This window comes from Convolutriloba macropyga, chromosome 12 (genome assembly GCF_964194025.1).
Source record: "Convolutriloba macropyga chromosome 12, txConMacr16.3, whole genome shotgun sequence".
Taxonomy (NCBI): Eukaryota; Metazoa; Xenacoelomorpha; order Acoela; family Convolutidae; genus Convolutriloba; species Convolutriloba macropyga.
The window spans coordinates 57,973,242-57,987,078 of NC_134479.1; the positions used below are offsets into that span (position 1 = coordinate 57,973,242).

Genomic DNA, 13,837 nt, shown 5'->3' on the forward strand with positions numbered 1-13,837 from the left:
GCCGCAAAAATTTAAATTGCTAATTCGATCATTCTGTGCTAAAATCTTTTCCGAGATTTGCATAGTAAAGCCTCTTCGAATTGACACGTACAAATGGCCTCAATTTACTTATAAGTTTTTGGCCGCAAAAAATTAAATTGCTAATTCGATCATTCCCTTCTAAAATCTTTTCCGAGATTTGCATAGTAAAGCCTCTCCGAATTAACACGTACAAATGGCCTGATTTTACTTCTAAGTTTTTGGCCGCAAAAATTTAAATTGCTAATTCGATCATTCTGTGCTAAAAATGTTATCACAGTTTTGCATAAAAAAGCCTCTTCGAATCAACACATACAAATGGCCTCAATTTACTTAAAAGTTTTTGGACACAAAAATTTAAATTGCTAATTCGAGCATTCTGTACTAAAAATGTTTTCGAAGATTTGCATAATGTGCGTATGAAGAAACTTAGAATAGTCTAGAGATGTTTTCTTTCCAAAAATAAATTTGATTTTTATGATAAAATTGTCTTAATTTTTGCTGACATAAGGTGAGATAATATGAGATTCTCATTGAGGAACAGATAAAAAAATTGAAAAGTGTACGATTATGGTTGTGCCATTGTTCTAAAGCTTCTAATAGTTTTCTGCAACAAATATAAATCCAGGTGAAGGCACAGGGGAAATGTGATGGGCTATTCCCAGGCCGAGATGTGCGCTCAAAATCGCCCTGGTCCAGAACGTGTCAGACCAAAAATGCTTCTGATCAGAACGCTCCAGACCGAAAGTACACCTGATCAGACTCCAGCAAGCTCAACAGTTATTTGCATAGTAAAGCCTCTTCGAATTAACACGTACAAATGGCCTCAAATTATTTATAAGTTTTTGGCCGCAAAAATTTTTATTGCTAATTCGATCATTCTGTGCTAAAATCTTTTCCCAGATTTGAATAGTAAAGCCTCTTCGAATTAACACGTACGAATGGCCTCAATTTACTTAAAAGTTTTTGGACACAAAAATTTAAATTGCTAATTCGATCATTCTGTGCTAGAATCTTTTCCGAGATTTGCATAGTAAAGCCTCTTCGAATTAACACGTACAAATGGCCTCAAATTATTTATAAGTTTTTGGCCGCAAAAATTTTTATTGCTAATTCGATCATTCTGTGCTAAAATCTTTTCCCAGATTTGAATAGTAAAGCCTCTTCGAATTAACACGTACGAATGGCCTCAATTTACTTAAAAGTTTTTGGACACAAAAATTTAAATTGCTAATTCGAGCATTCTGTACTAAAAATGTTTTCGAAGATTTGCATAATGTGCGTATGAAGAAACTTAGAATAGTCTAGAGATGTTTTCTTTCCAAAAATAAATTTGATTTTTATGATAAAATTGTCTTAATTTTTGCTGACATAAGGTGAGATAATATGAGATTCTCATTGAGGAACAGATAAAAAAATTGAAAAGTGTACGATTATGGTTGTGCCATTGTTCTAAAGCTTCTAATAGTTTTCTGCAACAAATATAAATCCAGGTGAAGGCACAGGGGAAATGTGATGGGCTATTCCCAGGCCGAGATGTGCGCTCAAAATCGCCCTGGTCCAGAACGTGTCAGACCAAAAATGCTTCTGATCAGAACGCTCCAGACCGAAAGTACACTTGATCAGACTCCAGCAAGCTCAACAGTTATTTGCATAGTAAAGCCTCTTCGAATTAACACGTACAAATGGCCTCAAATTATTTATAAGTTTTTGGCCGCAAAAATTTTTATTGCTAATTCGATCATTCTGTGCTAAAATCTTTTCCCAGATTTGAATAGTAAAGCCTCTTCGAATTAACACGTACGAATGGCCTCAATTTACTTAAAAGTTTTTGGACACAAAAATTTAAATTGCTAATTCGATCATTCTGTGCTAGAATCTTTTCCGAGATTTGCATAGTAAAGCCTCTTCGAATTAACACGTACAAATGGCCTCAATTTACTTATAAGTTTTTGGCCGCAAAAATTCAAATTGCTAATTCGATCATTCTGTGCTAAAATCTTTTCCGAGATTTGTATAGTAAAGCCTCTTCGAATTAACACGTACAAGGGCCTCAAATTATTTATAAGTTTTTGGCCGCAAAAATTTTAATTGCTAATTCGATCATTCTGTGCTAAAATCTTTTCCGAGATTTGTATAGTAAAGCCTCTTCGAATTAACACGTACACATGGCCTCAATTTACTTCTAAGTTTTTGGCCGCAAAAATTTAAATTGCTAATTCGATCATTCTGTGCTAAGATCTTTTCCGAGATTTGCATAGTAAAGCCTCTTCGAATTAACACGTACAAATGGCCTCAATTTACTTTGAAGTTTTTGGCCGCAAAAATTTAAATTGCTAATTCGATCATTCTGTGCTAAAATCTTTTCCGAGATTTGCATAGTAAAACCTCTTCGAATTAACACGTACAAATGGCCTCAATTTACTTATAAGTTTTTGGCCGGAAAAATTTAAATTGCTAATTCGATCATTCTGTGCTAAAATCTTTTCCGAGATTGGCATAGCAAAGCCTCTTCGAATTAACACGTACAAATGGCCTCAATTTACTTCTAAGTTTTTGGCCGCAAAAATTTAAATTGCTAATTCGATCATTCTGTGCTAAAATCTTTTCCGAGATTTGCATAGTAAAGCCTCTTCGAATTAACACGTACAAATGGCCTCAATTTACTTCTAAGTTTTTGGCCTCAAAAATTTAAATTGCTAATTCGATCATTCTGTGCTTAAATCTTTTCCGAGATTTGCATAGTAAAGCCTCTTCGATTTAACGCGTACAAATGGCCTGAATTTACTTCTAAGTTTTTGGCCGCAAAAAATTAAATTGCTAATTCGATCATTCTGTGCTAAAATCTTTTCCGAGATTTGCATAGTAAAGCCTCTTCGAATTGACACGTACAAATGGCCTCAATTTACTTATAAGTTTTTGGCCGCAAAAAAATAAATTGCTAATTCGATCATTCCCTTCTAAAATCTTTTCCGAGATTTGCATAGTAAAGCCTCTTCGAATTAACACGTACAAATGGCCTCAATTTCTCAATTTACTTATAAGTTTTTGGCCGCAAAAATTTAAATTGCTAATTCGATCATTCTGTGCTAAAATCTTTTCCGAGATTTGCATAGTAAAGCCTCTCCGAATTAACACGTACAAATGGCCTGATTTTACTTCTAAGTTTTTGGCCGCAAAAATTTAAATTGCTAATTCGATCATTCTGTGCTAAAAATGTTATCACAGTTTTGCATAAAAAAAGCCTCTTCGAATCAACACATACAAATGGCCTCAATTTACTTATAAGTTTTTGGACACAAAAATTTAAATTGCTAATTCGAGCATTCTGTACTAAAAATGTTTTCGAAGATTTGCATAATGTGCGTATGAAGAAACTTAGAATAGTCTAGAGATGTTTTCTTTCCAAAAATAAATTTGATTTTTATGATAAAATTGTCTTAATTTTTGCTGACATAAGGTGAGATAATATGAGATTCTCATTGAGGAACAGATAAAAAAAAATTGAAAAGTGTACGAATATGGTTGTGCCATTGTTCTAAAGCTTCTAATAGTTTTCTGCAACAAATATAAATCCAGGTGAAGGCACAGGGGAAATGTGATGGGCTATTCCCAGGCCGAGATGTGCGCTCAAAATCGCCCTGGTCCAGAACGTGTCAGACCAAAAATGCTTCTGATCAGAACGCTCCAGACCGAAAGTACACCTGATCAGACTCCAGCAAGCTCAACAGTTTCTTTGCGCTCGAAGTGCGTTCAAAATTGCCCTGTAATTTCAAGCGCACAAAGATCAGGCGTGCGCGCGAAGTAGTCTGGACCAGGGCGACTTCGACCACGCACCTTGACTTTGGATACTATCAAATTTCTGGGTCACATAGTTGATCGTTTTTCTGGAGTTGATATTTTTTGAAAAAAAATCAACCAATGTACATTTTCATCTTTTGAATTTCGATATCAATATATCGCACGAGATGAAAGGCTTTATTAAATTTTGTCCTGGTTATTTAGTATTGCATGTGCACTATAGAAAAAACAAGCGGAAACTTAAACGAAACTAAACGTCAATTCTTACAAAGGACTCGTTTCCAATTGTGAAAACAAAAGTGTCGTAGCTCTGAAGAGTAGCTGCAGCTTCCATCATTGTTATTGGAACCATAGGAGGATTTTGTCCCAAGTAAGTATAGATGCGCTGGAGTGGGTTCGATCCCCGGCTGGTCGCAATAACGGTCCATGTGTAATTCGACCCAGGGATGATGTCATTGAATTCGAAAATCATATCCAAACTAAAAGATTTCATCTCAGAATCTGTCACGATAAGTGATAGTTATTTGAGTTTCTTCAAATTTCGGCAATTCTGATATACAAAACTCAGATTTTCTAGAAATAAAGCCGTATACGAAAAAACCTTTGCTATAAAAGAACATCTTTTTCAATAAAATTTTCCCGGTCTTTGATTAAAATCAACTAACTTGAACTCTTTTTTAATTTTCCAAATAATTGGCAAATTGTGACATTCTAGTTCCACTTCGACAGTTGCTCCGACTCCAGAATCAAAAACAACATCAGTTTTCAATGAGTGAGTTGTAAATGTGTTAGTAACTGTGACGTCATCAGTGTAGAGAGATCGAACAAATGTCAATTGAGAACTGTTTCGGCCAAATGCACTTTCGGCTAGCATATGGATTTTGTATTCTTCGCCCGCAATCAAATTTTCAATGGTCAGGTCGTTTGGGCTAAAAAGAGGAAATTAGTTTTATATGCCAAATTACTGGCGTTAATTTGATTGGCCTCATTTTTGAACGGACAAAATTTCTGTTTTATATGGGAAAAAAATTTCGGTCAAAAAATTGGGCCTTTGAAATACTGATGTTAAAGGACAAAGAAATACTTGAGTTCAAACTTTTGAAGAACGGTTTAGTGCCATTTGTTACGATAAAAGCTACTGTTGTCTAGAAAAATTTCCCAGAATTAGATCTCAATTAAGAAACCTGTTCCGCCTCGTCAGAAAACCTTTTTCGTGATAATGATGTATGGGTTAAGTGGCTTTAAAGAAGTCAATAGATAAACCTAACATTATGCAAGGACCATGTATAGATTGGAGACAGAAATCAGAATTTTGGGCTGATCTTGCTCAAAAATCTTAGGATTTTAGCACAGCAGAGATCAAGCTCATAAACTCTTGCGTCTACGGATTGGAATCCATGCTCTGATTCTTTTCAATTACGTTTTGATAGAGCCATCTCCTCACCAACCCCCAAGTTCAACCTTCAGATGTTAAAGTAGCAGTAAATTCAAAATTTTTGAAGATGAAATGAGTGTGACAAATTGGTTTCATTAAACTCCTTATCTTCAAAACTCCCTTGAAGTTTGTATAATATCCAAAATTAGTACCTTTTTATATCTTATTTTCTTTTTTTTGTATATTTTCTATATTTATATCTTATATTTACATGTTTAAATCCTATTTGCCACGCTCTGCAACTGACTGACTAAGAAATTTTTTAAACTTTTGCATAAATGGCAAAACTCGCGTAACTAATTATTAACTAAATTATTTAACTAATATTTATGATATCATACAAAACAATTCGTGTTTTCTACTACGAAATGAAAACGGATACCATGGCAGTCGGACATGGTAATTGAGTTTATTAATTGTCTGCACATCTTCAAAAAAAATTAAAAAAACTGAATCTGTGAAGTAATTTAACATCTACATCATGATGCACGCAAGAAAAACCTTTAAAGTGCGGGAAAAAATATCCTGCACTATTTATTAAATCACGCAAAATTCTTTATTTTTAAAAATTCTTTATAAAAACAAATGCATCTCCCTAACAAAAAATTGAGACTGCAGAACAAACTTCGGAGAAAAATGTAAGTTATAAACAAAATATTTTCACTATGATCAATTCAAAAGACCAGTTTTTTTACTAATTAATTATTACAATTTTTTGGAAATTATGCTTATCAAAAAACTTATATATGGCTATTGCAAAAATTACTGAACCAAACGAATTGAATTAGAATTAAAATTATAAGGAGGAATTGTTGCGTTTTTTAATAGCCAATTTAATTGATAGGAACAATAGTAATTAAAAAAATTGAAGCTTGATTACAAAACGTCAACCAAAGACAAATATAACTGAATTTTTCACAAATTGCTATATCAGTGATATAAAGATTAGTTAGTTAATCTTTGAAAGTTTTCGTAAACCCGATTACAGTTTCTGGATGTTTCGCCAGGGTTCTGACAAATTAGAACTACATATCTTATATACATTTATTTTTCTTTTTCCAACAGTATTGATTAAATCTAAATTAGCATTATGCACTCTAATTGTTTTTTCTCAATCAACATACACAAATTCCGCTAAGCATGAAATGGCAAAAGAATTTGGAAAGCCAAAAGATGTTCGAATGCAAATGGTGTTTCAGTCGACATAAACTTTAGCTACTGAAATAATTTTTCTTGGTATCAACATCAACAAATATTGGCAAAATCTAATACTTGAAAAAATGGGCGCGCAATCCCGGGGGCTCCCAGACAGAAAATCCGAAGTCAGATAGCATCACAGTGATAAAAGTTGTTGTTTTTCAACTGGTACATTAAAAAAAATGTGCCTAGTTAGCAACAGAACATTGTTAGTTTAAGTTTGTTATTTGGTGTTGCTAAATTGGTTCAGTTTCTAATTAACTTAATTTAGTTCATTTATTTCCATTTAATTTTGTTCATTCAGTTAACTTAATTTTGAAGATCAAATTTTAAGATTTCATACTTGTAAATTTTGTTTACATCCTACGTATGATCTTTTGTCTGATCACGTTGTCTGTTGCCGTATTTAGTAATGTTAATGTATGAACAATTTGTTAAGCAGTTTTGTTATTTTGTCTAATTTCATTCCTCTCAAATTCGTAATTCAAAATAGTTGACTCTCTCTCTTAACCAGATTCCGATTCGCTAAAGTCTGAGTTCAAACGTAACAAAAATTTGGTATCTTTCGCTAAGCGAAATACACTACAAATAAGTGAACACGATTTCGCTCCGCCAAATCAGCTTAGAAATTTGTAACTCGAATAGTGAATATTCAAATAACAAACTAGAGCCTCATTTCGCTCCGCCAATTCACTCTTAAAATTGGCCGTCATAAATAACATTAATTGGAGCTACGAAACAAATCAATCTACAGATATCTCGATAGATTTGTGTTCTTCTCTCGGAAGCAAAAGAAAGGCGAAACTGTAGAGCAATTCTACAGCATCTTGAAAGAACTGGCTGAAAATTGCGACTTTGAAAACCGTGAAGAAGCAATCATCAGGGACATTTTCATCACTAACATGCTAGATGATGACATTCAGCGGGAGCTTCTAAGGGACACAGTCGAACCAGAGAGGGCACTCAGCATTGCAGTCAACATGGAAATGGGTAATCAGAATCAGCAAAGAATTTCATCTAATAACGGAGCAACTGGCAGTACGGTAAACGCAGTACAACAATTCAATCGATTTCGCGGCGCGGGAGCACGGGGGCCTCAATCAAGCAGAACAGTCACAAACCGTGCACCCGTTGGACAATGCCGTGGATGTGGTCAAGTCTGGACACCTACACATCGTCAGGTTTGCCCCGCAATGGGTAAGAAATGTAACCACTGCGGTTTGCAAAACCATTTCGCTAAAGTTTGCCGTCGAATACTTAATACTACTAGAAACACTCAACAAACTAATCGCATTAACAATGTAGATACGGCAGAATCATCTAATCAAAATTCTAGCCAGGAAAGCCTAAACGTAAATTATATCAATTATAATGAGCAAATCAATTCAGACTATGACTCTTCGGATGATAATTACGTTGCCACTGTTGAAAATACGAGTTCCCCAAATTCGACACTGAAAAATTTGTCATTAACAATCGGAAACACAAACTGTGATTCTAGACTCTGGTAGTGGTTGAACCATTATTAATATGTCACTCGCAAGAGAAATAATGTTCAATTGTGTTCAATCACAATGGTCGGAGAAAAAACCATTGGAATTAAAGTCATTTTCTAATGATATCGTCCAACCTCTTAGCACTTTGAAAACGCCGGTAAAATGCAATGATTGGAGCGTACAGAAGGCAAAAATAACAGTTGTATCCGATGGATTTCGACCAATATTAGGACGGGACCTTTTTGACCAGTTAGGTATCACAATTTCTCAGAAACCTTGCCCACAATTTGAAGTTAGTAATATAGATCCACCTTGTGCAATCAAGAAATCATTGGCAAAGGAATTTCCTGATTTGATCTCCCGAATTGGAAAATCAAAAAATCACACGGTCAATTCAAAATTTCACAAAAATTACCGAGAAATACGTCAAAAAGGACGAAAAGTACCCATTCACCTCCAACCGAAAGTAAAAATTGAATTAGAAAAACTGTTAAATGAAGGACATATCGAAAAGTTAAACAACTGTTCAGATCAATTCTTCATATCTCCGATTGTCATTACAGTAAAAAAGGACAAGTCAATCAAAATAGCACTTGATTCAAAAATCCTAAACAAAGCTATTCATAAAAACAAGTATCAAATGCCTAATATAGATTCGCTAATTCAAACAATTTCGCAAACACTGTCAACGGCGCCGCAGGAGACTGCATATTTTACAACTCTTGATTTGCAATACGCATATAGTCAACTAAAGCTACACAGTGATACGGCCCGCCATTGTAACTTTAACATAGTCAGTGGTGATATGACTGGCACATATCGATTTAAAACTGGATTTTACGGCCTAACGGACATGCCAGCTGAGTTCCAAAAAGCTATTGATTGTACTCTTGCCGGTTTGGAAAATACTTTCTGTTTCCTAGATGATATTTTGATCGTTAGTAGAGGTGGAATCGAAAAACATCTCCACTTGGTTCGAAAATGTTTAATAAAACTGGATCAGGAAAATTTACGCATAAATCTTGCAAAATGTCACTTTGCAAAAGATACGATTGAATGGCTCGGTCATAATATTACACAATCAGTTGTAACCCAACTTTCAAGTAAAACAGATGCAATTGGAAAATTATCGGCACCTACTAATCTTAAAAAACTTCGCTCTTTTATGGGTTCTGTACAACATTTTGGAAAATTTATTCCGAATTTATCACAATTATGTTACCCCCTACGACTATTGCTTAAGAAAAATTCGAAATTTCTCTGGACGGAAGAGCACGATAAACAGTTTTCTTTAATAAAAGAACAAATTACGGAAACCACTGAAAATAAACATTTCAACCCAGAATTAGAAACGCGAATTAAATGTGACGCCTCGCGTAAAGGATTGGGATGTGCTTTGGAACAACGAACACCTAACGGGTGGCATACTGTAGCATTCGCGTCGCGATTTTTGAACTCTGTTGAAGATAGATACAGTATAAACGAATTAGAACTTCTGGGTGTTGTTTGGTCAGTCGAAAATTTTAATGTTTATTTATACGGCAAACCCTTTACTGTGATAACTGATCATAGAGCACTTCTTTCTATTATGAGAGAGAATAGATCTAATAAATCATATAATAGTAGACTGACACGTTGGGTAGATCGTTTACTACCATTTGATTTCTCGATTGATCATCTTCCGGGCACAAAAATGGGATTAGTGGATTATATATCTCGCGACCCGCATCAACAAGCTGCTAATATATCCACATACGACGAGCAATTTATTGTAGCTAAATTGGACGTAATTAAACGTAGTGCGAAACGCTTCTTATTAAATGCCAAAAATTACGTCGATTTCGCAGCGCGAAATCCATCTACAAATTGCGTCGTAAATAATCCAAATTCCACTAATAACTTATGTAGTGATTTCGCACCGCGAAATCCAGAACATTCTACAAGCACGCAAATCGACGACTCAATTAGCAAATTAACGATAAATAATTTAAATTCCATCCCCAAAATCGAGACAACTAACATTCCTCAATCGCTTTTTGCCTTAAACCGACCCACCGAACAGTCACTCTTTAATTTAAATCACTTTCAACGAATTGCAACAAAATTCAAGAACGTCTACATGATGTCACAATCACCTTCTGATTATGAAACGCTAATGACTGTTAAACAATCGACCCCATCGCGAGTCAGATTTGCAGAGGCGGGACCTTCAACTGCCCAAGCGGCACCCGTGACCCCCGTTACACCTACTACAGATACAACAGCCACTTCGCCGTCAGTAGACGATTTGTACCTAGATTCATTCAATTTCGCACTCTCAAAGATCTTCTCAAGCTCTCTCATGGCCAGGCTGACAACCAAAGACGCGATCTTGAAAGAGATTCGCGACTGCATTTTGACGGACAATGAAGATAGATGTAGACAAATTTCACCCTACATCCACTCCTTCTGGAAGGACTTACACGTGAAGAATGGGTGTGTCTGCATAGACGACAGAATTGCTCTTCCCCATGCAATCAAGGATGCGTATGTAGACGCAATCCACGCAACTCATCCTGGGACATGGGGAATGACGGATATGGCAACGCACCCGTGGTGGCCATATATGCACAGGGATATTGCAACCAAAACAGCAAAGTGCAACCCCTGTGTCAAGATTGGTAAAAATTTAAAACCTATTATACCAGCAAAAAAATGGGCACCATTAAAGTTATGTAAAGTTCCTAATGAAGAGATTCAAATTGATTTTGGAGGACCCATCTATAATGAAAAAAATCAAGAGATTTATTTTCTTGCATGTATTGATCGATTTTCGTAATTCCCAACAGCAGAAGTATTTGATAGAGCTAATGCAGATAATATTTTAAAGTTTCTTCAAGAATATGTTTTGCTACACGGTATACCCCGCGCGATTAGATTGGATCAGGCTAGATGCCAAACGGGGCATCGAATTAAAACATTTTGTAATCAAAATAAAATACAGCTAATCGAGGCGCCAATACACGACCACAGAGCTATTGGTTTGGTTGAAAGACTCATTCAAACAATCAAGAATCGCTTAGCCTGTATTAAAACGGCGGCGCAAAATCAATTTAATATGAAAGCATCAATAAACACAATAATTTATCAGTTACGAATATGCCGTCAAAAGACTATTGGAATATCACCTTTTGAGGCACATTTTGGCAGAAAAGCAAACACACCATTAAGCAATATAACAACAAATCCCGATTCAAAAAGTTTAACATACAAAAATATTCTTAACAAATATTTAGATTTGGAGACTGTCAGATGGGACCAGCTCCTCACAGACGAAAATTGGGACAATGATGAGCGAAGTGACATCGAAATGGAAATAAACAAGGACAAACTAGGCAAAGAGGCCATGAAAAGACAAAAGGATGACCCGATCAAAGAATCGAGATTAATTTCTCATCCAGATGTTGGCCAACCGATACCAAGAACAGAATCGTCACTGGAGGTCAAATTGGCTAAAAAGAGACCAAGAACGAAACGAGCCAAGAAAAGTCTCGACGGACTGTATGACGTTCTCGCACCCGGATCGTCAGTCATTAAAACGACCGAAAACACCTCAGTAATCAAAGAACCGGGCAACAAAGAGGTAACAATTAGGAATTCTGATCTTGCAAAGTTCGGCACAAAGGCGGAACGAAACACAGAATTGCAAACTTACGCAAACAGACGCCCAAAACTCCCCACGGGAAAAACAACGGAGGAACTCATACACCACCATGCAAAGGAATCAATGAAAAAGTTAGAAGGCGGAAAGAAAATGAAACACAGAAAAGTGGCAGATGACGTCAGCACAGTATCGTCTATCCACTCCAATGTAACACGCGCTCTTCGAGTAAGAATGCCGACTAAGCCAAAGAAACAACAAACAACGGCGCCGCCAAATGAAACCACACAGTCAAATAACAATCTCGCGGTACCAATGGAATTACCGACTTCAAGTATCGTTATCGCGGAGCCACCAAGCAGACCAAAGAGAAAGGCAGCTACGAAAGCATCCGCAGCGCTACTTCCCACAAAGAGAAAACGCTCTGCCATATCGACCACAGAATCGGACGAATCTGTAATTCCAATACAATCCTGTCCTCCCACAACACCAAGTAGTGCAGCACTTGGAAAACAGAAAAGACGGTAAAACCTTAAGAAACAGCAAATCGAAAACAAGTCTATAATCTCGGCAATACAAACTGCTGCATCACAGTCCAATCAAGAGGAGTCAAACTTCACAGTCGGCCCATGCTCTCCAACAACCTCCTATCCAACTCAATTCTACGTTTCTCCAAATTACGAGGAACCAGAGTTGTCTATGACAGTTGGCGAAGCGGAGAGATTCTATGAAAGTGAAAGCGATTAACGAGTAAAACTGTTACATGCAAAACTCCGATTAAAACATTACAGGATTAAATATCTTAACAAGTACATATGACTATTAATTTTCTGTTAAATAACACGTTATTTAATTTCGCCACGGGGGAAATGTGGTACAATAGTACCATTGTTAGTTTGATTTTGTTATTTGGTGTTGCTAAATTGGTTCATTTTCTAATTAACTTAATTTAGTTCATTTATTTCCATTTAATTTGTTCATTCAGTTAACTTAATTTTGAAGATCAAATTTTAAGATTTCATACTTGTAAATTTTGTTTACATCCTACGTATGATCTTTTGTCTGATCACGTTGTCTGTTGCCGTATTTAGTAATGTTAATGTATGAACAATTTGTTAAGCAGTTTTGTTATTTTGTCTAATTTCATTCCTCTCGAATTCGTAATTCAAAATAGTTGACTCTCTCTCTCTCTTAACCAGATTCCGATTCGCTAAAGTCTAAGTTCAAACGTAACAAAAGTTTGGTATCTTTCGCTAAGCGAAATACACTACAAATAAGTGAACGCGATTTCGCTCCGCCAAATCAGCTTGAAAATTTGTAACTCGAATACTGAATATTGAAATAACAAACTAGAGCCTCATTTCGCTCCGCCAATTCACTCTTAAAATTGGCCGTCATAAATAACAATAATTTGAGCTACGAAACAATTAAAACTACAAATTGTAAATCTGTACGACAGGTACATTAAAAAAAATTGTGCCTAGTTAGCAACAGAACATACGTATCACATTTCATAGCATTCAAGAAAAGTTGGGGAAAATAGAAAAGCGACGTCTAATTGCCACACATAAAAGAGAATCCTTTAACACAGCAAATTTTTTCAAAAAACAAATCCTAATTTTTCTTGTAAGCAGTTTTGTAAAAAGAGAGCACTTCTAAAACATTTTATCTCTTTGGTCTCATAACTTTCTTGCGTTACTGAAAAAAAATCACATCAACTTGACTGCTCACTTAAATTAAAAACCAAAAAATTAAGATCTTCAAAAATAGTGCGCAATAATTTGTAAATTACAATCCAAAAAGTTAATTAACGCAAATACCATTTACCAATACGTTTATGTTCAACCGATTCAGGCGTAGAAACTTCAAAAAAAATTCAATATGATTTAAATGATTCCCACAATTTGACTGCCATTATCACTTGATCGAATACAAAAACCAGCAAACAGAATTTTGTGAAACTTAATTTACCCTCACGGTTTTACCTTATTAATCTTTTGAAAGCTCAACTTCATGATCAAATTATGTAAACACGTCGTAAAAAATGCCTGAGAATCTGCTATTAAATCTAAATGTTTCTGATAGCAAAGAAACAGCACCCTATTAAGACGAAAATCTCGTCGGATTGTAAAAGCAACAGAAACAGTTAAAGCTGAAATCTTTCTATCTACATCTTTCGATCTAAAAAATTTCTATCTACACAAATTAGTTCAAAATTGGTTAAACTCGGTTACTTGGTTAAACTCGGTT

The 13,837-nt window shown here is 35.4% G+C and overlaps 2 protein-coding genes across 2 annotated transcripts in view; one reads left to right on the forward strand and one right to left on the reverse strand.

Annotated features, from left to right (window-relative positions):
• The window catches only part of LOC142350564 (uncharacterized), a 108,174-nt gene extending 103,481 nt beyond the window's left edge, over positions 1–4,693 (reverse strand). Inside the window, exons 1-2 of the mRNA XM_075402414.1 lie at positions 4,485–4,693; positions 4,088–4,298 (exon numbers count right to left, since the gene is read on the reverse strand). Coding sequence (XP_075258529.1) covers positions 4,088–4,298; positions 4,485–4,693 — 420 coding nt within the window. The remainder of the gene's footprint in view (positions 1–4,087; positions 4,299–4,484) is intronic.
• LOC142350947 (calcium-binding protein 39-like) overlaps positions 1–13,837 on the forward strand; it is a 613,053-nt gene that overhangs the window by 555,610 nt on the left and 43,606 nt on the right. The window lies entirely within an intron of this gene.